The sequence below is a fragment of the Amia ocellicauda genome, chromosome 7, assembly GCF_036373705.1.
Source record: "Amia ocellicauda isolate fAmiCal2 chromosome 7, fAmiCal2.hap1, whole genome shotgun sequence".
Taxonomy (NCBI): domain Eukaryota; kingdom Metazoa; phylum Chordata; class Actinopteri; order Amiiformes; family Amiidae; genus Amia; species Amia ocellicauda.
The window spans coordinates 9,787,336-9,813,110 of record NC_089856.1 but is presented as its reverse complement, the minus strand read 5'-3'; the positions used below and the strand labels follow the sequence as shown (position 1 = coordinate 9,813,110).

Here is a 25,775-nt window from a genome sequence, read left to right as displayed (position 1 = left end):
ACAACTAACAAACAATAAACAGTCCCCATGCACCACCCACTGCAGTTGCCCTTTGTTGAAATTGTAACATTCAGAATGAAACTGGAAATCAACATCGGAGTTATACTGGGTATAACACAAATTGTGACTGACGTTACATCACCCAAAGTCCGAGACCCCTAGTGCTTTTTACTGCTCTGGTTTTTGTTTGATTTAGTAGGTAGGAGGGTGAAGAATCCAAAGGGTCACCCCAGAGACTTCAACCCAGTATAACAGTCACAAGGGAATTGCCCCTCTGTACTTAGAGTTCCCTTTCAGTCTCCGGCCACTGCCTGCTTTGAGAGCCACTCTCCTTTTCACCGCCGACAGATTGCAGAGTTGAGAGCCGCCCAAAAAAGCACATTGGAAAGATTTGTCTAAGGAAACCTTCCCGCCCCCCTCTTCTACTTTATCCATTATGTCGTATTAAAAGTGCTACATGGGAAAAAGCAGGGAATGCGAATGTAGAACAGCTCTCGCTCGCTCTTCCCCTCCTCCCTCCTCCCTCCTCCCTCCACAGCACCAAACACAGTAAGAGATTCCATATGAGAAAGGGGCAGCTGATTCCAATTACTTCCCGGCCCTGGTACAGTTGTGCAGAGGAAACGGGACAATCAATATTTCAAACACCGCACGTCTCCTGCCGGAGCCGGCCCGGGCAATTTAGAAAACGGGAGAGACGGGATCAATTTCAAATGGGCCGTGGAAGCGCTCGAACGAGAACAAGAGGAGCTTTAGGTTGTCGAGTCAGGGAGCAGAGGAGTGGGAGCGGCAAGCATTTATTTCCATGTATTGTTTGGTCCACAAGCCAAAAATGAATATAATAGCCAGGCAGAAGCCAGTGATACAATGCTACAGCATATATTCATTCATTCACACTTGCCTTGGCCATGGTGTCTGCTGAGCCCTGCTTTTGCTCCTTAATTGGTCCAATTAAAACAATTAACTGGATGAATTTAACATTTCTATCCAGACTCTGAAATGATCTGTGGGTTCAGTGTTTTAAGTAAATCAAATTGTAAGGTATCGGCTATAAAAATACAATATGCAGGTTTTAGATAAGCCTACCCGAGTAAATAATGTAATTGTAATGTAATGTAAAGTAATTGGGAACTCCGGTTAGAACAAAAACCAGCAGACACTGTGGCCCCCATGACTGGAGTCTGACATCCCTGCTGTAGACAAATAATAAGGAACAAAGGAATCTGGATTAGTGTGCATTTGGGAGTGGAGGTTAATTAAGTACCAGAGCAGTGAGACTTCATTATTACTTCTGTGGGAGACTCAATGTCCATCTGCATAAAACTGCTTCCACGTTGAATGAAGTCTGAAATATAGCAACTTTTCTACTTAATTAGCAGAGTGGCTTTGACAGGTTTTAGGCAACTGGTCATAGGACTTCAAAACCAAAGGCAACAGACTTGGTTGGTTTTTGGAGTTGCTAAATATTTATTTTGAATGCGTTAAAAAAAAGCATATTCCGACAGGTAGAAGGGAATGATCTGTGAGACGTGTACTCTGCAACTGATCTTGTTTCCACACACACAACAAAAAACTCGCTCTATATATACATTTATAGGTGTGGAAAAAGCAGTTAAAGCCAAAGGCAATCAAAATATAATTAAATAAATAAATAAAAGGCCGAGCTGTTGGTTTTGAAGAGCGCGACCACATCTCTTTAATCAAAGTGCCAGGGAATCTTGTAGCGGCTTCAAAAGGGCTTCAAAAATTCTGGCACACTTAGCATCTTTTTTTTTGCACATCAATCAAATCACTTTCATGTTTCAGTACATTTTCCCCGTTTTCTGCACCTGTTGTTGATTGCAGCACACATTTCCAACGTGTTAAGAGATCATGACGCTAACCTACAATACACCTGCTGCTCTATGGAGACTTTCCCTCAACCTACGAGTGCTTCACTTCAGATACAGACTTTAGTGCAGCCTCCACTCTTGAGGTCTCTGGCCGCAACTGTTCCAGAGGCCTCCTCTAAGCTTCTCCTCGACACAGCTGTTCAGTCGGGCTCGCCCATAACCTGTTCGCTTTTAGTGCTCCCACTGTGACACAGTTCTCGGCAAAACTGCAGAGCACCGGTTTCTCAGGACTCCCTTCTGGAGGGCCACCCGCAATTGTTAAACAGATATACCTGAAAACCCTGGCTCCCAGCATAGTTTCAGCACATCAGCATACAGTTTTTAAACCACCTTCGAATGAGCTCCTTATGGAAACAAACAAAATATAACAGCTGGCTCCCCTTATTGTTATGTGTGCACAGTTTGATTTGGCTTTGTGCGTTTCGTCTGGTCGTTTTCTGTGGCGGCATGATTAAAGCACTGCTGAAGATTGCCGCACTGTTCTGTACTCCTGCTTTTTGGTTGCCTGTTCACCTTCACTGTACAGTACAGATGTTCGTGGATGTGAACGTGTAGCCTCTCATTGGGGCAGGGTTAAAGGCAATATTGGTAGAAGCACCCAGTCCTCCAGGTTCCCAAAAATGTAAGGTAATTTTCAGTGGTACGCGGGTACACAAAGAACCAATGTGCTTAACTGCGTGATCAGTATTGGCATGACCCCAAGTCCCAAGCTAAATTTGGTCACCTTTTACTGCCGAAGGCGGCTTGGGAGAAAGAGGCGGTGACAGGTGGGAGATCTAGACGGTTATATGGAAGCTTTACTCACCCACGCACAGCCAGCTTCAGGTCTGGGACACAGATGTTGTCCTCTCCACAGTCCAGCTGAATATGTGCCTGCAGTCCAGCACAGAAGGAGGGGGAAAACAAAAACACTTGTGAGAAACTAACAGGAGGACAGGAGGTGGGTGTAGACTGAGGCTGTGAAACCACAAATCGCCCTCTGTGGAACAAATTGACTGGCAATGTCATGCTGCATCGGACGGGAGGTTTTGCACAGGTGCCATGGAGTAATGATGCAGTCCTCTACATAGCCACTCAGTTCTGTATTTTACTGTAAGTTCAGCCATTTCCTTCCCCTGTGGAGTCATTCACAGTTGGAAATTAGAAGCCTACAGTCTTGGTTAAAGGTTGGTATTGGTATAAACGCCCGTCTCCAGTGATCTGGGAACGCTTCTTACAAAGTGTGGGAGGTCTGACTGATATGAAACCCTCACACAGCAGGTGTGAAAGGCATGAAAATTGCTCAAATAGGTTTTACTAACTCACTTCTGTATTTGACTGGGATGAGACAAGACTCTCCTCTTTTCTGTTTTTTTTTTTTTTTTTTTTTTTAATCCTTTGTGCTCCGTCTAGTTGGCTAGATTTGGTTAAAAGCTTTCCACAATGGAGTCAATGATGTATCCAGTCAGAGAGCTTCCTCTGATCTCCAGCACAAAGTCTAACGACCCCAATCAGCTCGCTCTGAACAATGGCACAATCAGATTCTACAGCTGGGGGGAGAGAGAGGAGGGCATATAAGGCACAAAAAGGCATAAGATAAGATTGGCTCATGAGATTACAAGGAGCTCCATGTCTTTTAGTCTGGAACTTGAGAAAATCATGGAGGGTTAAAGCAAATATTAAACATCTAGAAAGGCATTAAAAGAGAGCAATCACGACAGAAACCTAGTCAAGAGGATAATTTGAAAGAGGGTTTAAGGTGGAAACAGGAGACGGGCATCTTTACACAAAGACGGGTGGGGGTGAGGAACAACTTACTTGGCCGCTAAGTGGAAGCTGCTCTAGTGTGATCCTTCAAAATTATATTTTATTGCACTGTATTTAAAACCTTGCCCTCCAGGATTACCAAAAAAAAAAAAATCTAAAAACATACTGCATCGTCTCATTCTTGCAGGGGAGTGCGTGGGAAGCATAAAATAAGACTCCCAATGATCACATCTCTCACCTTCAAATTTTTGGTGAATTATCTAAAATGGATTTAAAATAATTTGGCAACAGTGCATTTCTTTAAGACAAAAAACTTTGTCTGGATCTTTAAGAGTTATCAGTAGATCAAAAGTGAATAGCCATTGTTAGACTCGGATAGGAACATCTTAAGATAATTGGGAGCAACCAGATAGATTCCTTTAAAGGGTAGCTGTAACCAATTAAATTGGGGTGGTGGTGGGGTATCTCCAGGGCCTGGGTTGAACAGCACTGCCCAACAGTTTTCAAAGTCCTGTTCTTTTCTCTACTGAAATTTGACCCAGAACCCGATGGCTTCACTGTAGCATTGGAAAAGCCACTGACACGCTTGATATCGACCACATCAGAGCGGGAGACGGCTGCCCACAGGCTTGCCTCGTGTGCAACACCCACTGTGCCACAGAACAAGAATAATAATCTGATCTGCTAAGAGAAATCTGGGAGAGAGAGGGAGGGGAGAGAAAAAGGGAGATGCTCTCTGTCAAAAGACTAGCAGCAAAACCCTGCACTGTTAATTGCTTCCCGGTGTGCTCCCCATAGGGCAAGATACCAACATCTAACCAATAAGGAGGCAGCAGCAGCCCTGGCCATATCAAAGCACAGCGTCCCTAGTAATTAAAGATCAGCGAAACTCATCAAGATCCACCAAATCTGGCACAGGACGGCAGCTTGGGAAAAGGAGGGAATCGAGCACATTGATGCAGGCAGGCCATGGAAGCAACAACTCAGCCGGGGGGAGAAGGGTGTTGGGAGTATCTCACCAGCCTGTTTACAAATTAGGTTACAGTTCATTGCGTCTTTCATCTCTGACTGCGTCTTCCTGTGTGCGTTTACCCTGCAGTCTCATCTCAAAGAGAGTGGCTGGTGATTGGCCCTGGTACCTGGGACCCAGAAGATTGCGATTGCTACTACTAATAAAATCTGATGAAAAAAAATCTACCGATTTTGCACTATCTTTCACTCCATTGTCTAGGAGAGCGATCAGTGGAGAAAGGATGCTCCGTCCGCCTTGCCACACCCACACTCTGCCTGTTCCTGCGCAGAGAAGCCCCTACCCTCGTCTGGTTTGGATCTTAACTCGGGACACGGGCTGCTCTCTCCGCATCTCTCCCTCCCAACCCTATGGCAGCTGGATTCTAGCCGCTGGAGATATCCATTCCAATAACTGCCTCTCTGACGTGCCACGATTGCGCTCGTTTCTCTGAAGCCCCCCCGTTTCCTCGCTTACATCTCTTTTGGCTTCAAACACAACAGAGGGGAGAGAGAAGGAAAGAGAGGGTGGATGGAAATAGAAAGTGAAGCCGCACCTTCTCCCCAATGCTGGAAAACAAGCAGGATTTGGGTTGCACCGATCTGCAAAGACGAGAGGCCTCTGTGCCAATATGGAATGAGCGTGTGCTATTACCATTGTTATGTTAAGCTGTCGCCACACATATGGTGCAAATTACACTGCAGAAGAATGTGTGCAGAGCAAGCAGACAAGGCAGAAAATGCCGTTCGCAGCTCTGCCGACACGCACAGCGCAGGAGAGGGAGAGACAGCCTTCTGACATTGATGTGGACCGTTCCTACAGTGGCTGGTGTGCACATGTTCTACGGTTTGGTTTCCAGCTTGCTAAACTCTCTCTCTCTTCCAGTTCTGTGTGGCACAGTTGGATGCCAAATACAGTATCCATTGCCACTCAAGAGCTGAAGAAAGCAAACAGAGAAACGGAAAGCTGCAGTGAAATGTTTCTCCCAAACGTCCAGATGTGCAAAGTTATGTAGCCAGGGAGCTCCACATGTTGACAGATTACCTCGTACATGTAGAACGGCTTCAACTGGTCTTTGAAAATATTAGTGAACTGCATGTAGTGAGCAAACACATTAGAACATCTGTGATCTGCCCTCAAGTTCAAATGTGAGACCTCTTTTCCTACGTCCCTGACGAAATCACTCCTGATGCTACACCTGACCTCTTCGCTCACGTCTCACCTCCATCTGATTGGAGACACACCCCCCACCACCCAAACCCCTCATGAAGTGCACTACACCCATTCCACATCTAGCCACACCCATCACAGAGAGCCATGCTACAGTTGACCACACTCCTCCCAGAGTACATTTCACCCATTTTACAGTTTGCCACACCCCCACAATGCTTCTCTCCTGCCCACTCTCCTGTCTTCCAAACATCAATCACACAAAAAGCCTCTGCTCTTCCCCTCCAATCTTCTCATCCACACCTTCAATCAAGCGAGTCAACACACAAAGGGGCCACACTAACAGAAACAAGTAATGCTAGAGATGGTGGTTGCAGTACCTTCTGCTCGATGAGCTCTGTGGTCTGGTAGTTGACAATGGGCCTCAGGCCATGCTTGTCTGCAGGGGCATGGGGGTCCAGGCTGAAGTTCAGGCCAATGTAGATGGCTGACAGCTTGTCTCTGAAATCATTTTCCCCCTGACAAATCAAGAGCAGAGAAGGAAAGAAAAAATGATAAATCAAGGGTGGGATAAAAAAAGGATTGGGATCATTCACAAATCTGTGGGAGACTGAACAAGTAAAAATCTGAGAAATCTAAACGGTCAATTCCTTGCTGAACCTCCACGGTATTACACCTCTCTCATGTCAGCCAAACAAATCGGACGCAACGCGTCGACTATGACTGGAGCTGCCCTACAGAGGTTAGTAATCAGTTTTTGGGTGTTAACGTGAGTATAAAACAAAAATTCCAGCTCCTTTCCTCACCTCGCTGATATATATACGTGTTGCAGTCAAGTGACAGAACCGAGATTAACAAATCCTACCCCGAGACAGAAAGTCGGAGACTAAAGAGTCGATCAGGAAGGAGCCTTGTAAATCAGGCCACCGAACCTCTTTCATTCCAGCTGGAGCTCTCTCCATTACATCATTAACCTTGTTTTTTTGCTTGTTTGTTTTTTCTCCGGCCCAGACATCTTTAAGCTCATTTACAGTTGATGGCTCTAAGGATTCTTTGGATTCCAAGTGTATGGGCCTGCATTGCAATTCACAGCCTTTCACAGTATGAAATTCATCCAGTTAAATCAGCTAATTGGAGTGTTCCGGTGACTGGCAGCTGGAAGACAAGCCAGAGGACTGACATCAGGGCCTCACTGGGAACCCAGTTTGAGGCAGCTGCAATAAAGCGATCACACGGCGCTCTTGTATTCTTCCCAGGGTTTTAGGGGAGGTGGGCCTCACCCGCAGGTAGATCTGGGTGTCGCTGCAGTTGCGGGCGCCGTTCCGCACAAGCAAGGTCTTCTTCATGGTGGGCTGCTGGGTGTCGATGAACAGTGCCCTCTTGATGGCTCCTTTCTGCTTCAGACGGTCCAGCTGCACTTCCACCAGGAACTCTGCAAAAGAAGCGATGCCTTTAGGATCGGTTCGGTCAACGGGACTCTAAGAGTGAGTGCACTCGGACTCAGTGGGTCGGTCTTTATACCACCCAACATTCTCTCTTACCTAGGATATCCGGTAGGTGCTTCCCGCTGGCATCAAGGCAGAAACTGAGGTTGACACTGCGGGAGAAAAACCGAATGATCTGAACATGAGCACAGACAGACAGACTGACAAAGACAGACATACCCTTCTGCGATCTTCTAGGCCGACAAATGTCTACCCCAAAACAGCCCCGCTCCAAGTGAGGAAATGGCGAATATATACACAAGAGCCATTGTTTAGTGCAGTCAGTGTTTCACCAGGGAGAAGGAGAGCACAATATTTTTAAGTCAGTTTTGGTTCTCTCGTACAGATCTGTCCTTTCGGGTTTACATTTGCTCCTCTTATGGGATTCAGTTTGCATCACCTTGGAGGAGACACCTGCTGTAGGGTTTTGAGAGGGGCAGAATGTTGAAATTTGAAAATCTGAGTGGGAGAGAGTCTGTCGGTTTCTGTAGCAGCCTTGTGACATCATCTATACCACATTGTTCAACCACACCCCCCCACCTCCTCTCCAATTACACCACAATCCCACGCTTCAGTGACTGTGTGTGTGTGTGTGTGTGTGTGTTTGGGAGGGGGGGGGGGGTTGTGAAGGTAGCTGAGAAAAAAAAAAAAAAAAATGAAAGAGGGATAGAGGAGGAGTTGGGAGGTGGGGAGGTGGGGGTTGGAGGGGGTGCTTTCCTGATGTTTCCCAGCTGTGTTCATGGCCAAACAATCTCTCTCATTCAGTGCAACAGCCAGTCCCCCCCACCCCCATATCTACCCCTGCTGTCACTAGGCAACCATTAATTTAGACACGCACACGCACCCTTGCATTGCTGGAAAATTGGGGATGGTTCAGGGACGGGGGTAACGGTAACAGAAGCCCCATAATCTCCTGACTGTTAGTCCTTAACTTAGTTAAACCCTAACCTTTGCTGCATCTCACTCACACACACACACACACCCCCAATGTACAGTTGTTTTGTAAAGTTCACATGGGGCTGTAACTTTCCACAGCTGGTCTTTGTTATGAAACGGAGGATTGGGACATGCGTTTTTTTACCCTTACATACAGAACGCCTCCCCTGCTGAATTTCATTAGACACACATTGTTGGAATCCTCAGCGTCGATTGATTTTTATATTTCTTTTAAGCAGTAAGCAATAATTTAAATGCAAAATAGTGGAAAAATGTGGAGAAAGATTGTTGATTAGGGAAGTTACATTCCAGAGAAAAACGTTTGAGTTCTGGGAACCCGAAAATAGAGCAAGATTTTTGTTTTACGTTGCTCTTTAAAAATGTATGTGGTCGATTACAGCGTTTGCCGCCCCAGCCAGGTTGTCTGTAGATTTAAATGGTGCAGACAAGAATACTGAAGGCTTAGATTGTATAGTTTCTACACTAGTTTCTGTTACTGGACAGATTTCACAAATTGGGCCAACGCCATTTAAGGCTGCAGATTGTGTATTGGAAGTTTGTATGTGTGAAATGTCAGCAAAACATCACAAAACATGTCACAGCTGTAAAGTAAACCTATTTGACCAGAGAAAATCCTTGTTCCTTGAAAAGTCCATATAGAAGGGAGTTAAATAAAGCTCCAAGGAGGTGGATTAATAGGTTTTAAATCTCACCTATTAAGGACGGTATTTTGTGAATGGTAATGGATAGTAGTTGCTGACACTTCTTTACAATAAGCATTTATGTACATTTCACTTGCATCTCAGAGAGGAGTTGTACAGCATAAGCTTTGCCTTTGTACACATTTACCTCTCTATCCAGAAGCTTGTGAAATAAAATAAACACAAAAAATGTCTTCTAATCTTTCCTGAGCTACAGTTGTGACTTTCTCCTGCTCCTACAAATAACATTGTGCAGCTCTGCCAAGTGTGACATAACCATCGCCCAGAAAATAGCCACATGGCCACGGGGAGAACAGACAAACCCCCAGCAGCCAGAAACCAAATGCCGGAATCAAACCCGGGCCCCAGGAGGTATCTTAGGAGTTAGCCAACCCCAACCCCCGACTCAAATGCCCTCCACACTCCAGAGGTTTTAGGAACCAACTGGGCGTGTGTCCGCTCACCAGGAGACGGCGATGCTGGAGGCCCCGTTGTCGGCGGGCACCGTGCAGGCCTTCTCCTCCGGGTTGATCATGGTGGGCGAGACAAGCAGGGACGCGCTGGCGTTGACGATGGGCCGGGCTCTGCACAGGAGGGGAGAGGTAATTACCACAAACTGTACATAGGGCCGTTTTATATGTACCATCTACTGCATTTACACACCTGCTAGCGAATTTAAACCATACACTTTCGGGCTATTGCAAAGAACATGCTTGCGGTCTCTTGGGAATAGGGAACACATGATCTACTGTATAAAAGGCAACAGACCATTACCTGTAAAGCAGGGCCTTGTCCACTCCAAACGCCCCAACAATGAGATCTGAAGAGAAGGGAAAGGAAGCCATCAGTGTTAAATGTCCTGGAGGGATTAGTGACTTATCTGACTGCAATGCGTGTTAAAGGAGAGCCTGGCATTCACCCACTGCCACTGTCCACTTCCACAGTGTGTGGAAGACTGATTATAGCTGGGACTCTGTTAGCCACTGTTGGCCCCCCGCTCAGCCCTGCAAATGTTACCTGGGTATCCATTTTCGTCCAGGTCTTTGCTGCCCCGAATGGCGTAGCCAAAGCTGGAGGGCAGACTGCCGGCAGCCCATTGGCCCTTGAGCACCTGGGAGGGTTCATCCCTGAGCCCGTTGGCCTGTCCATTATAGATGTATACCAATCCCTGCTGGTCTTCCCCTCCAAAAGGACAGCCCACTGCCACATCTGGGGGAGAGGGTAACAGCTGGTTGGCACAGTCTCTCCACATCTCTCCTGCTCTGCAGTATTAATCTAAAAATGCTATTCTACTTGTAGACCAAAATGAAAAAAAAAAAATCCATTCAATATTGATTTTTATAACTAAATTCAAAGCATATACAATCAATACATTAAAATCCTAACCCTACCCTCATCCCTTTGATAAGATTGGTATTTTTTTTTTCTTTTGTAATATAATGTACTCAAGACTTAATAGGGATCGTTTTAGTCTTTCCTCTCACCATTAAAGCTATCCTGGTTGAGGTCTCCCAGGGGGGCGATGGAGCTCCCAAAACGGCTGAACACCTGGGTCCCCTTCAGCACCTGGGGGGTGGGGTTGAGGTCTAGGGGCGCGGTCTGCAGGTAGACATAGACCCGGCCCACCTCCTCCAGCCGGCCGCCCGAGTCTCTCACCATGAACATGGGCGCCCCCACCAACAGGTCATCCAGCCTGTGCACAGAGACACACACACACACACACACAAAGACACAGTGATCAGACAGATTGGTCTATTTTTACCACCATATACATCCACGTCTCCTGAATCTGTACCCTTGTCGAAGCAGTCACGCATGTTAAGAGAAGGCTGCTGGAAACAAGTGAAGATTCAAAACGTAGGGAAACATGTGATTAGGCCAAACAAACAAAAACTGAAAAACTATGATCACACAGCAGCAAAGTCCCATGTGGAGGGAGAGCGAGAGAGAGAGAGCAGGAGAAGGGGTTGCATTATAGAGAAAGGAGGATATAAAGTATAGGGCAGTGGTTTTCTGACCTGGTCCTGTTTTGTTTACTCCACAAGAGCGTTCAGTTATGTATTGAAACCCTTTCCTGAACCATCTCCAATCATTAAGCAGCCAAACAATTAAATAAAGCCCTTTAAGCAATAAGTTCAATTTAGTCATTTAGAGATGGGCTAGAACAAAAACCTGCGAATACAGGGGGATTCTGGGAAACTACTAGTATGGAGGACAGACAAGAAATGCACCTTGGCCTGGATGGTAAATCATGGTATTTCTAGGTTCTATTTCTAAGAAACTATGCCTTTCCAGCACATTTTCTCCTACAGAAGAGACCAGATTAGTGTACAGCTTATGTCCAAACCAAAGCCTGATTATTTTGCTGCCGAGCTGTGCCGCTCTGTTTGACGGCACCAAAGCAGGTCAGAGCGGCTGGCTGGCTGACTGGCTGGCTGCTCGCTTACTCACCCATCATTGTTGATGTCAGTGGCTGCCACCGCGTAGCCAAAATAGGATCCCATCTGGAAGACATTACGGCATACATCAGTCTGTAATCACGCAGGCAAAAGCGGGACCTCTGTTCCAGCAGCTTTCATGCTGAATCAAGGCCCCAATGTATCCTGCACAGCCACCCAATACACAGCACCACACCACACCATACTTTACACTGTGCTTTTCACTCTCACATCAGGGAGCAAATAAAACTATCTGTGCTCTCCAGTGCTCAACATAGCTCAGCCTTGCAGTTTCGTTCACTCCACAACGATCGCTGTAGGAGCGTTTCATCGGTCTATATGTCTCGAGCACACTATTGCAAAACACTATTAATTGCTATTGCATGAAATATAGCATTACTCCACACATTTTTATTTTTATTTATTTTAGACCATTTAGTTTTGAGCGAAATTGCAGAAGCTCATTTCTGTACCCCACTTGGTGCCTCGCACATTTATCTCCCAGCTTCCACAGTAAATATATTTTATGCATACCTAAATGCAAAGCTTCAAAGTGAATTCCCTGGCTCCTTAAATAAGCAAACAGTTTTTATTTTGTATGTATTTATTCAGCTGAGGGCTTCTGTGCAAACGACAGCACACGTGCAAGTTCATTACGTGACAACAAAGACTAAACCTCACTTCTGACAAACATGTATATATACTTGTATGTGGTAATTGCCTATGCAGTATAGAACTCTCCCAACTAGATTTATAGCATTTATAGCAGTATATTCACTAGTTGTGAAAAAAATGTTAGTGTCGTATATACACACACATTTCTATAAATCAAAGCTTTTTCTCTGATAAGGTTAAAGGATTATCTGGTTTCGGCTGATCTACATGGCTGCATATGGCGTTCATGCTTTCTTCTCACTGACAGATTTGTCTTCCAATCCGAATGACCTTACAGATTGTCTTAATTGAGAAGCTAGTGCAGTTGGTGGGGGAAGAGCTAGCACAGAGACATCCAGATTCACAACGCATTCACTTCACACTTGATGTTCTACATTTGCTTAAGAGTCTCCAATACTTTGGGAAGCTGGCATTACACAAGATCATTACAGGGCCCTCCAACACATGACATTTATTCTATAGAGTTTGGGGAAATGAAAGCTAGGAACATACCTGCTCTCCAGTAAAGTTCATTGAAGATTTCAGGTCACTCCCGCTAAATATAGCCACCTGTAGGGGGGGGGGGGAGAGAGATGTCAGGAAGGCAGTTAGAAAGCGAGTGAAATTTCCAAAACTGTTTCCATTTATAAGTATTGGACATTTGCCTTCAATCCTTTAGCCTTAGTACTAAAGGAAACCTAGACCCCAAACACCCATTACCTCCTAAATCATATTACTGTGAGTAGAAGAGGCAAACTTTACAAAAGGTTGTACTACTATCCTTCTACCCCCCACCCACGGAGACAGATGGCTACCCAGTAGGGTTGTACATTTTTCACAGAGGTTTACTCACATAGCCGTATACCAAGGCTCCTTTGGGGACCCCTGCCACGAAATCTAGGTGCGGGGACACAAAAAAAAGCGTTTCAGAGAGGGGACAAGAGCAAAGCCTAGACCATTCTCACTGGGGTTACGGGAGACTCTGGGATCAGGGATTGGAGAGAGGGGAGAGATATAAATGGCCAGTCAACACAGCAAATAAACTGGTTACATAACCTACAGACGTCACTTGAAAAAGAAGCTCCGGGAAGCTAGTTTCCATGGGCTCTACAGAGAAGTCACAAGGTCTGCGTTTCTGATTCCTTACAAACAGGGCTCCAGGATGCGCTTAAGCAAACAAACACCACAAGACCTGAACACTAACAAGGAAATGGAGTGCTTGGCGTTGAGATCTCAGTTTAAATATGAGGGTTGGCCTTTGACAGAACGAGAGGCCGGCTTCCAGCTAGTAAAGTATTATAACTGTCCACGTTAGAATAGTTTCAGTGTCTTTTTGTCATTCCAAACGCTGGCCATTCAACTTGTTTGATTGTTTTTCTTTTTTTAAACCTCGGTAGTTGAAACAAAAGCTATTGTCTTAAGTTGTTATTGCCAGCACCCCATGGCTGGGCTTAGATAGGAACTGAATCTTTGAACAAGGCATAAAAACACATCATGAAAGATTGCTTTAATGTAGACAGCCGAGGGGCAGGGGGGGGGGGTGAGGCAGCGTGTTTTTTAGATTCTTTTTAATCCATCTTACCTTCAACTGCATCTCCAGTGAACTCCCCCACTGCCACAGAATAACCTGCAGGGAGGGAGGGAGAGAGACAGAGAGAGAGAGAGGGGTCACGCAATGTTTGATGACCAGTGGGAATGGTGCAAAATGCAAATTAATCTTAGGGCTTGGTTTTAGGTGCCAGCAGAGTAGATCCAGTAACCAGGAGCAGGGAAAGATGTCTGCATTTAATATTGTAATGGACAGTTTAAAGTAATACTAATAATTCCAGCAAGTCCATGTCTCCTGAGAAAGTATATATACTTCAGTGTTTGGAAATCCTGTATCAACAACAAAAAACACAAACATTTCCCTGGGAATTGATCTTTTTTCACCACCACCCTTCCTCATTTTAAACCCAACAGTGAGAGGGTGACCAGGAGTGGAGAAAGAGGTCCGCTCCAATTTGATAAATGGTTTCAAATTGTGTGGAGTATCTTACCAAGGTAACTGTCATCGTAGGAACCCTGGGCCTGGCGTGTCTGGATCTGTCCGTGCACCGGTAAAACAAAGTACTGCGGGTAGTAGGCCTTAACAATCTCCTCCTTAGTGGCCGAGATCAGCTGACCTAGAGAAATTCGGCAGAGAGTCAATACCCAGAAACCCACATACCTGCCTTTCCCCTGACAAAGTTTTTAAACTACATTCTTTAAATGATAAACAGGAGAAAAGTTTTTAATTGAGGTTAGTCATAACGCGAAACACAATGCCAAATTGTCAACATTTGATATATTGACTTGTACGTTCAATACTTAATCACATTCATAATAATAAAAAATGAATTCAAATGATCTTGTAAATAAAATGTCATCAAAGTACGATTCTGTTAATTCAGATCAGGTTTCCATTAAGAAACCAAGAGCTCAGCTGGAATTAAAACCAGGCATAGGGATACTCCTGCTTTGACCTCTAACCTCTTACCTTGCCAAAAGTAGCTGCCAGGCCCCCCCAGGACAACCCTCCCATTCTGAAACACAGCAAGACAACACTGGCATTAGTAACCGAGCATCATGACGTGGCCATTAAGCTTACAACTTTGGCCAAGTAAGAGGATCTTTCCCTAGTTTGCATGTTCTGAATACTAAGTGTTCAGTAAAGTATTTAACCCCAAACTCCTTAAGTGTGACCCAGATGAAGGTACTAAACATCCCTGTGTTGTCCAATTTGATGAGTCATGTCAAGGTCCTGTAGCTTTACCCAATGAATTCAAGTGACTGCAATAATTGATCCACTTATTATAATGATGATTATAATTAGTGCATAATTAATATATGCTGAAAACTGGACTGCAGATCAAAACATTTAGTTGATTGACATGACAAAAATGGAGACATCAAAAAAGGTAATTTAATATATCTTGTTATTCATATGCGGCAGACTTCAGAAGCAGGTTTTCATTCGCCATACCTTTGTGAAGTCAGCACTGAATCCTCCCTGGCAGTATCCTTGTCCAGCTGCATTCGCAAATTCTGCACAGAGGAAGAAAGCCCATTAGGCCCCAGTCACAGCCAAGCCTACCTAGACCCCCTGGATGGGATGTCAGGCTATCGCAGGGCAGCACACACAGACGTACACATGGCTACATTGTAATTTAGAGTAGAAAATTAACCTAAGCAGCCTGCCTTTGGGTTATTTTGGGAAATTTGAGCACCTGGCAAAAACCAACACAATACAGTCACAAGCGTCTCCAAGTGATCGTGGGACCTGCAGTTGACAATACCACTGCTACAAGGGTGTAGGCCTTAATGCCTTTTCAGACTCCTTTACCTATAATTTAAGTGGTTCTTTAAAACTAAGCTATGCCAAGAGGTTGTCCAAGGCTCCCCTGGTGCAATACCCACCTGTGCGGCAGGGGGCGTACTCCACAAACTTAGTGAAATTGTTGATCGACAGGAAGCAGGAGCCTGTGGCGTCGGAGGCCTCTTCATCTTTGGTGGTCCGCCAGTAGTACTTTGGTGCACAAGCCTGTGAGCGGGGGGGAGCGATAGATAGAGACACTCAGTCCTTCACATTCCTGGTAAAATACCTTTGCAATATTCAGTTCGTGTCTACTCCCCCCATTTCTGTTAAAACCCAATATCATCACAAAATTCTGTACGTTTTTATTTATTTTTTATTTTATTATTTACAAGCTTCAAAAGGTATGTTAGTGCAAGTCTTATGAAGAGATCCACAGCCCAGATCCTGCCACTGCCCAGCAGGCAGGTATTGTATAGGCAGGTTTAAATAGTCCATGAAGAGAAAAATGGGATCACATGGCAAGGTGTAACACATTCAAAATCAAGAAATTGGCCCCTTAAGATGGCTCAGAGGCAATGACAGCCAGAAGACACTGTAGCTCTCCAGGTTCAGGGTTAGATTCCCTGGTTCTCTTCCCATCTGCCTCACCCCTAGCCCCCAGCCCACACCACCCCTAAAACAATGCGATTCTTCATGTCTAGCCCTTGCTCTGTCCCCCCCACCCACTTTTAAGACCCAGCTTTGTGGTCTCGGAGGGCAATAGCCCAGCTCTGTGCCTTTCAACCTCCCACAAGATCGCTAAAGTTGCACTTACCAAGATGGTGTTCTCATGGGAGCGTACAGTGGCTCCAAACCACTGGTGGGATTTGAACTCCACTTGCTTCTTGGTGTCATTGAAGGTGTGCGTGCGGTCTCCTGTGGACAGAGACAGGTGGAGGGTTAAAACTGTGTCCTACAGGGGCCATACAAGAAGCCTCATATTGAATTGCGGGCAGGGCCCTAAGTTTGAGTAGGTTGTTGGCAGGCCTTCACAGTTCTCCCCTGCCATTCGCTACACATCTATAAATACCCTTATGCAACTTTACCTTGGTGAGCTTTCCATGGTGTTTTTGCACTTTTAATGTATATTTTTTTCTCTGGTTCCACTATTGTTTTTCCAGTAGCTTCCTATGGTTCTAGCATGAAGATCTCCAATAAAAAGACAATCCTAGAAAAGGCAGTATAAAAGGAGTGTGCGTGACCGATCTGTACACCTTTTAACTGAATCTCTGACCTCTGAACCCAGCCACCTGCCCCACAGCTGTTGGCCTTCCCAGCCCCACAGCAGGTAATCAGATAGGTGAGGCAGGGAGAGGTCATCCCAGGGCAAGGCCAGGTAGGACAGTGATCTCCCACTCCACCTGCTCCTAAAGCAGTCTAGTGCTACAATGCGTTTTTTAACAGATGGGAACCCAAGATGTAAAATCAAATGGCAGGGTAAATGACCGGACTTGCATTAAATGGAAGATGGAAATTGAAAGCCACTAAAGACAAATTTGCAAGTACTTTGCAATGGGAGTGCTAGAAATGAGACGATACAAAACCCACAGAGGACTGGTCGATTATTTTTTCCAAGCTTTAAAACAGTGCCACGTGGAGACCCAGTTTACCCCCACTCAACTTTAAAGAAAATGTCTACGGGTAACAGAATCCTATGACATCAGCCTTCCCAATGCACGGATGACTAGTTCAGGTCATTTAGCTCCCAGGGAAGAAGGAGAAATACACTTTCCCTGGGTTTATTATTTGTATTCCCCCCCCCCCCCTTTTTTAAAACAAAAAGTCCCGTCCAACAAAAACAAAAACCTGGCAGGGCTCCCATGCCGTACCTATCAATCACATTAACACAGCATGTTCCCAAACTCCACCGGCCCTTTGAAACAGAGGAGCTGGGAGAGCAGAGTGAAGGGAAGGGGGGGGGGGATTAAGTCCTATAATCACATTACAGGAGATCTATAATAATAAAATTGAACCACCGAAGCTCCACTGATCACGGCCCAAGACCCCCCTGCTTTCATGGCTCCTGAGAGGGCTTTCTCCAGAGTTCAGGCATGTCAGGTGTTGTGTGTAGGGAGCAGGGATTGAACTGAAACTGAATTCTTCATGTGTTGTTTTAAAAGTTTTTTCTCAACCTGTTGTTTTATGTGGCAACTACAGCAAGAGGCGTTGGAAGCATCTGGGGAAGCAAATGTGAACATCCTTCCTGTAATGGCCACAATTTAAAGACGAGTTAGTGGAAGTGGGTAATTGCTTATCTTGTTTATCAAATCTTGTGTGACTTGTTTATGAACCTTGAGTTTATTTTTGTTTCCTTGATGTTATTAAAGAACGCGGTCTTAAAGCAGCCATGTTTTTCCTTTTTAATGCTTACTGAGCTGCCTGACACTTTCGTGAAGCAGTGAGGGTACAAATGCCTCATGAAGAAAAGGCATGTCAGCCTTATCAGAGGACATACACATGTTTTTGCTCTTGCAATACCTCCTTCTCATTAGCATCGCACCATCGCTATGAGTTCAAGAAGGATGTAGAGACCTTGTGGCACAACTGGTGCCCCCTGCCCTGCTCTGCCCCGCCCATCCCCTTTAACACCGGAGGCCTGGTGTGCATCTGCAGACACTCCAGCCCTTTGAACTATATGCACAGAGGATTGCGAGAGTCCAGCGGGGTGTACCGACTGGGGAGGGTGACAAATGGCTCTATTCACTCAACAGAGAGCTGGTCTGAAGGAGGGGGATGGGGTTAGGTGAGTGCAGAGAGGACAGTGGTTCCCTTAGGGACAGGATGCCTCTCCACCCAGGATGCTTTGGTTTAAGTCTGCCGAGACTGGAAGCGTAAGGGGGAAAACAGCAGGGGGGACCCTCCCCACCGCCGGCCCTAATTAAAGTTAATTAAAAGGAGGCTGATGTGGCCGAGCAAACTGGACAACCTCCCGCGGAGACCAGAAAGGACACAGCATTCCGAGGTAGGGGGAGCTAATTAAAGTAGTGGGACAGAGGAAGCCATTCTGTCTCTCGTCGGCCTGGTGGCTACCGGTCTTAATGATCTGTGATTCTGATGCAGCTATTTCTTGAGGGGGTGGAATTAAAACAGGCCAGGATCAAACGGGGAGGGGAGATCTGGTCATAATTCAAACTCGGGACAATTGCTGGTCTGTTCCTTTTATATTATCGATTTATTTAGCTCCTTATGTATTTAAGTAGATTTGTGGGATTTAAATTAAAGACCATCAGAGAGTCACCGATAAGGGACAGGATGGGGATTATGGGTTTCCTTTGTTTTGAGTGTATGTAATGAATTCTAGAAAGATTTTTTTATAATTCAAGGCCTGAATGGGTAGTACAGGGTTTAAAATCTGAGCAGATTCCATGGTGACAAGCTGAAGACTGAAAAATCGCCAGTGTTGGCAAATCCTTCTCATTGTGTGCGAGAGAATCAGTACATAATTGCAGTATAGCCTGATTTTGAAAAAAATAAATGTAAGAACATACGCGTTACTTTGCATGTTTGCAAAAACTTTGTTCAAGTTTAAACAAGTAGGACAGGGAAAACTAACTCCTGTCTCAAGCTTGAGCTCCAGTAAATTGATGAGATCAGCACCCCTCCCCAAAATGACAGCCAGCCCCGTCCCTCAGCTCTCATCAGGCTCCGGTACACACGACTAGCCTTCTAATCTGGGATGCCCTCTTATCTATTGTCTATCTATTCAAAGGTGTCCTCCCTTATTATTCACGAGAGCAGCCAGAAACAAAGACCCCACTGAGGGTCCGTTTACTCTGCACTCACTCCCTAGGATGGCTCCTGCAACCGGCTCTGGGACACAGAAAGACGCGTCTGAAGAGGCATGCACACAGACAACACAGAAGTGCACACAACACAACACAAAACAGACCCACACACACAAACAAACAGGCCTGCCTGACCCGGGTCAACCGCAGAGCTCGAGTGCACACACACCAGCCCAGAGACATTGCGCGTTTCTCGTGTTCGAAAACCTCAAGAATGTCGATGAAGAGATTCCAACACGGCTGATCAAAAATATGCTTCAGTAAATCAGCGCAGCTCTCACTGGCTCATGTCCATGATAACCTCCACCCCAAAGACAACAACACGCTTCAGCTCATCACGTGATAAGAAAGGTCAAATCAGGTCATCGTACAGATCTTGGGTTTAAGAACAGGAAAATGTATCCTGCTAAATAAATGTGCTCTGGGTATTTTTATCACAGCCTGTGGAATATCTAATTTGATATAAGGTGCGGCACCACACTACACAGGAAGGAAATATGATCAAAAAAAGCATTCTATTAAATTCCCTCCTCCCTGCATCTGAACCCAAGTGTGCAGATTGAGCATGCTGATGACTCATTATTTTCTAGACCTTTGAACAAAATGCTCAATTTTGAGGTTGTGTTGAGGTTAGACCTACAAGGACTCGGCACTAGGCAAGACAATGGAAAAACACAGAAACACACACACACACACACACACACACACTTAGTAGAAGACTGAAACAGAAGTAACACACCTACAGGGGAACTCCAGTTTTAGAAGCAGGCGATTATGCTGTGTGACAATTTGTATAACAGGGTGAAAGGTTCATGAGATTGGCTTCCAGGGAGAGGAAAACGTTTTTACGCAAACTAGACTGAAATGTATACAGACATTGGCATGTGGGCTTCTGGTCTGCAGATCTTTACCCTGTACCGTGTCTGGTTAAAATCTGCATGCGAAGGAACAGACAAAGCACTACTGTCAACCTATAGCCCCCCTCCCCCTTCCACCTCCCTCCTCAAGAGATCCCCCACTAGGATTTTAAATGCAGCGACCATTAATTCTTTGCAGGAGGGAGTTCTGCAGGAGTTTGTGTCAGTAGTTTACAGGCAGAGCTGCAGAGTGGGGGGGGGGGAGGAGAGCACGTGTGTGTAGTGGTGGCTCTGTAGTTTATTGCCGGTTTTTGAATGGAATGGCTAACTGGGTTTTAGGACACTCGCTTCCCTGAAAACAGGAATTAGGCCACCGACCAATCAGAGACCACTGTCAGTTGTTCCGGAAGCGATCGGGAACATCCTGCTGTAATCCCTTCTGCAGTTCCGCAAATTATAGAAAGGCCTCTGCAGCTGCAAGTAATATGGGTATTGCACTAGGACAGTCATTACACATTTATGGTGTAGCTCAAACATCATGGAATACGGGACTCACTTCTGAACAGGGTTTGAGAGAAGACAACAAGCGCATAGATGTTGGAAAATCTTAAACCTGGCATTTCTGACAGGGGAATCCATTAACTTGGGTAGTCTAAAAGGGGTTATAATAGTTAGACTGTATGCCTTCCCTTTTAGAAAATGTATCTCAAGTCCCAGGACTCTACAGATGCAGGACCCTATTGATGTTCTCCTAACGCTTTCTCACAGGTCTAAATACACCATCACAATTTCTTTCCCATTGCTATGAATACAAAATTGAAATAAAAAGTGGATTTGTGTATCTTGGGTAGGTCTTTGAAATCCCCAACTGTGTCAAGTCCTCAAAAGAATCTCAAACTTGTCCAACTAAGCAAAGGATTACGTCAATTATGTAATTAGGGGCTAAGAAAAGTGGAAACTAAAACAGAAGAGGCTGTCCCCAGTCAACGAGGGCTGGGGTTTCCACGGTGCGTTGTATAGGCCTGAATAAAGACTAGAAAGAGTCAAGAATTTTAGGAAATCTAATTAAAAAAGGGATGCAAGGGCTCTGGATGAATGGTAAATATTTTCTGACAGGCGGCAATTAAACCGAACCGCAGTTATTTCCCAGGAAGTTAAGCACGACAAATAGGGGTGGGACAAACTGGAATGGGTTAAGAGAAGATTGTAAAGCAAAATAGTTTCATACTAAGTATTAAAGCATGGGAATGATGGCTGACACTTTGGGAGATGCACGCACTTCAAAATACTGCAATAATCCATCAGGTTTTCAGATTCCCGTGACGGACTCAGATTGCCCTGCCCGGTTGACCTCTGATCCCAAACCCAGTCTCAGTTTGTGTAGTGCAGGAGAAGTGGGCAAGCGTTACCTTCGGTATCGAACTCGATGACGTAGCAGTCCGTTTGCCGGTTCCTCCACGGGCAGTAGTACACGGCCCCACCCTCAGTGATGTTCGGTTGGCTGGTGTTGGCCTTGGGAGCTCCAATCAGTACGCTGACACTGCGAAAAAACAAAATATTACTTAATATGAAAAAGTCACAGTCACATCACTAGTGGGACTAGGGAAGATCCTTTTATGAAATCAAAGGCTTTACTATAGGCAGGGCCTGCAGGGTGGTTGGGAGGGGAGAATGTGAGACCCAGTCCTCCACAGGGTATAACACAGGTTTAAATGGTCCCGATTTGGTCACCTGGTTTCTTTTGGGTAATCCGGTGTTGCTCTCAGACCGCGTCAGTCAGTGACATGCCTTGCTTCAGTCTATGGGAAGGGAAGGGGGCAGCAGATTGCATATCTCAGGCCACATTCCAGCATGAGCACAAGCTTTGCGGAGATCGTGTGGGAGTTTTTGCATGGCTTTCTCCTGCTACCAAGCCTGTGATTATCTCATTTGCAGCAGTAAAATAAATGGGAAAAAAAAAAAAAGAGCTAAACTGTACTTAATGACTGGTTATTTCAATGTTTTTCATACCTATCTTGACCCCTGACCAAATGCTCATCAGCGAGCGGTTGTTTTCTGCAGGGCGAAAACATTGACAAAATTGCATGGGATCGTGAAAAAAAAAAAAAAAAAAAAAAAAAAAAAAACCTGCAGTTTGAGTTAGTTCAGGGTTTGCAGTGTTGCAGTTTTTTTTTTTTTTTTTATATATATAGCAGCCAACAAGTTCAGGCCCGTCAAAGTGTTGGAGTGTTAAATCGGCAGCGATCAGCTTTTTCTGCCTCATCTGCACAATTTATACAGGAGCGCACTGCTCATAAAACCAGTTACAGACCCTATTGATATGCCATGGATGCCTCATTTCCATTTTGAAAATAAATACAATTGAAAGATTGTGTATGGTATGTACTGCACAGGACTTTCATCTGTAAAGCTTATCTGTCCAACCAGCTTTCACCGAGTCAGTGAGGCTTCAGTGATTGGCACCAGTTCAAAGGGCAGCGAGGAAAAATCCAGAACAGACTAAGGATCAAACAGAGAAACAAGACTGTGGTCAGTGTGTATGCAAATTTTAAATCGTTGACAAGCTATTTAGCCAGAGAGAAAGACCAAACATGGAAGAGAAATACATAAATAAAAGTCACAGAGTCCAGCCCCTCTGGAAGGCTGCAGCGATAAGGAGAGAATGGTTCGGTCCCTTGTCGGCCCTTTTCAAAGCGCCCGCCGGCCCTGCCACCCTCCCTCATGCCCTCCCTGTTCCCCTACCAACCCTAATCTGTCCAGCCAGAGAACTGGGCCTGTAATTGGGAAATCTTTAAAGAGACCGCAGGCTGAAACCTTGCGTGGATACTGCCGGAGCAGCCATTACCTCACTGTCATTATACAATTATATTAGTATTATTATTACCACCAGTCTGCAAGGAGAGAGTGAGGGGAGGGTAGACTTAAAACAGGAAACATGCAACATTTCCTGACCAAGGTTACCATGATACTGAATGTCTCGGAGGCCTTTACATTGAGATCTCACTATAATTTAGTATTCCCCATTCCCAGCAATTATACCGATTTATTTTTTCTTCAATAGGAACTACAAATTATGAGACAGTTTTCAGCTGTTCAGAGTAATAGACTGGGACTTTGCAGTAGATATGCGGATTAAGGAGATGTTCCTTTTACTTGTTTGGTGGGAAAACAGATCCAGCTCTCAGAAAGGGATTGTAAGGGGTGGACCAAACAATATTTTAAGGAGCAAAATACAAGCTTTGTATACATTTGTACAACAGATCAAGTCGTAAAGCTCTCCTTATGGTTATTTTCCAGGCTCAATCCACAGATGCCCCCCGTCATCCGACACTACAGCCAAGAGCACAACAGCTCTAAACACAAAACTAGAAACAGCCCCAATCACTTCATCTGGAAGGCAGGGAGAGTGGGGGGGGGGGGGTAAACGCAAGACTTCGAAGGTACACGGTGGTCCCCAGCCAAACACACCTCTCCTAAACCACTAGACAGCTGCTTCCCTCCACACTGCACCCCCTGTAAAAGGTCAGATGACTGAAAACTTATGAGTTTTTCTGCAGCTTTGATTTGGAGGATGCAGTTTTGCCAGGCTCAAGTTCCAAAACAAAAGATAAATGCATACAAAACCACAAAACAAAAACTAAAAACTTCCGGAGCTGATGATAGCTTATGGACTACAACAATTAAATAATGATCTTTTATAAAAGATCACTGCCTCGTTCACATAATACCAAATTTTCATTTACCCTTTCACCTCCATAGGCACACTGGATAGAGACAACATTTTAGAAGTGTGGCTTCCAACTGGGGGCACGACACATTTGTGCCAAGCAACATACTTCCACTTTGCCAACTGTACTTGGCTTTCAAATCGGAGTCCTTTGGTACAGTTTCCACAGCTGGGTTCAAAAATGTGTTCAATTCCGGACTTTTGACGACGGTAATCCAAACATCTGAATCACATCTCCACAGACGCTGTTGTAAGCTGGAGAGACCACACATGCTCGGGCCAGGAATTACTATGCTTGCGCTCTGTGCTACATTTTTCAGCCTGTATCAATGTGTAAGCATTTTATAGCACCGCATGGGGGTGTGGGGGGGGGGCAGCAATTCCTTTTGTTCAATTCTGGCTGCAACAGAATTGGAATTGATGCCCCAATCCTCATTACACACAATGTAAAGCAGTAATTCTGCTTAAAATACATTACGAGTTGTTGGTAGGATTTAAAATAGGGTCTATTTCAGTTTTCCTCCCTCTAATACTGACAAGTCAAAGAGGGCCTATTCAAAATGAAATATTACCTCAGATTGGAGACTGTGATTCTGAACACTTCAGTGTCCATACCATTGCCCCTTAGACAGTCCATTGAAAATCATAGTGCAGACAAGGACAGGGCGAGACTCCAGGCCCAATTCCCAACAGACTGCGGTGGGTCTATCAACACCAACAGTCACTGTTCCTTGGGAGAAGAGCTTCTGGTTTTCACCGTTCCCTTTCTAATGTTTCACCTCATGTTTAAGAATCTGGATGATTGAGGTGAGAGACCCCGCCCCAGAATGGAGTTCACTGGGAAAAAAAAAAAAGTCAGTTTTAATGCCACCTCCACTCACTGAAGTGATGAAAGTGAGAGAGTGCAACTGTGAAAAAGTGCCATTCCTGACCGAGCCCACAGCACTGTAAGAAAAGGATGTGAACTGATCACTGCTCCATGAGAGAATGAGAAAGAGAACACGAGTGCAAAAGAACAAGAGGGAGAGCACTCTTGGATGCAAATTGTAAATACTTGACGCAGGCACTTGACAAGTAGCTTCTTTGCTACCATTACCACTTCCGAGTTCCTGTTCACACACAGGATCGGCACTAGCCTCTCTCTGCTGACAGGTTTCTGTCTGCGCCAAGAAAAACACAGACCCCCTTGCCGTCCTTAATCAGGGAGCAGCTACTGTACTTAATGCAATTAAACACTGCAAGCCCCTGATAGCCATCAAAGGGCTGTAGAAGAGGCAACAATTAGAATTGAATGCGCCATTTATCCCAGCCCAGAATCTTTCTGGCTCTGGCTCCCTGCCGAGTTGATGGCTTTTCACAATTACCAAGATTAACACAGATAACGGAAGGTTAACAGGGCTTGATTGGAAAGGACTTGACGATAATCCCTGGCTTTCTCCTGGACCTCTGCAATGAGATATTGGCGTTAGCTCAGTTCCTTGACTTGACCCTGACAGAGGAGCGGGCTGATCCGTTCCATCCAGAGGGAGAGCTTGTGAGGGCGGCAAGAGCCAAACTGCCGGGAGCATGTTGGGACCCAAGCCAGCCCCGGGAGGACGGGAAACATGGGTGTGGCTTTATGAAGCACATTGTCCTGCATAGTGGCGTGGCAGAGAGGCAAGAAGGATAATGCTTCTTTTTTTCTCTTTTTTTAACTAGGAGAAAGAAAGTGGAAAAAAGGGGAGAAAAAAAAAAAAAACTGAAGATCCCGATAGTTTCAGATTATACAAAAGGTTATTTCAGTTAGGCTTGATCCTTTAGCTCCAGGGGAAACTCTCCACACTTCAAAGTTCCAGAGCTACACACAGAAGGAAAACAATATTGCTAAAGTGGCACTGTGGTGTACCAGGCCTCTCAGACAGCCCCACGCCAGCCGCTGCACTGAACCACACCGACACCACACTGGGTGTCTGAGCGTTAATTAAGCTGCGGTTAATGATCTAGGCTGCGTAAATTGAAAG

General features: G+C 45.3%; 1 protein-coding gene across 1 annotated transcript in view; it reads right to left on the bottom strand.

Annotated features, from left to right (window-relative positions):
* Positions 1 to 25,775, bottom strand: part of itga5 (integrin, alpha 5 (fibronectin receptor, alpha polypeptide)) — a 55,643-nt gene that overhangs the window by 15,559 nt on the left and 14,309 nt on the right. Inside the window, exons 2-19 of the mRNA XM_066708282.1 lie at positions 21,458 to 21,588; positions 16,182 to 16,282; positions 15,469 to 15,592; positions 15,035 to 15,096; positions 14,549 to 14,594; positions 14,070 to 14,195; positions 13,613 to 13,657; positions 12,884 to 12,927; positions 12,544 to 12,600; positions 11,390 to 11,442; positions 10,423 to 10,631; positions 9,956 to 10,147; positions 9,713 to 9,758; positions 9,403 to 9,522; positions 7,359 to 7,414; positions 7,098 to 7,249; positions 6,198 to 6,335; positions 2,698 to 2,765 (exon numbers count right to left, since the gene is read on the bottom strand). Coding sequence (XP_066564379.1) covers positions 2,698 to 2,765; positions 6,198 to 6,335; positions 7,098 to 7,249; positions 7,359 to 7,414; positions 9,403 to 9,522; positions 9,713 to 9,758; positions 9,956 to 10,147; positions 10,423 to 10,631; positions 11,390 to 11,442; positions 12,544 to 12,600; positions 12,884 to 12,927; positions 13,613 to 13,657; positions 14,070 to 14,195; positions 14,549 to 14,594; positions 15,035 to 15,096; positions 15,469 to 15,592; positions 16,182 to 16,282; positions 21,458 to 21,588 — 1,770 coding nt within the window. The remainder of the gene's footprint in view (positions 1 to 2,697; positions 2,766 to 6,197; positions 6,336 to 7,097; positions 7,250 to 7,358; positions 7,415 to 9,402; positions 9,523 to 9,712; positions 9,759 to 9,955; positions 10,148 to 10,422; positions 10,632 to 11,389; positions 11,443 to 12,543; positions 12,601 to 12,883; positions 12,928 to 13,612; positions 13,658 to 14,069; positions 14,196 to 14,548; positions 14,595 to 15,034; positions 15,097 to 15,468; positions 15,593 to 16,181; positions 16,283 to 21,457; positions 21,589 to 25,775) is intronic.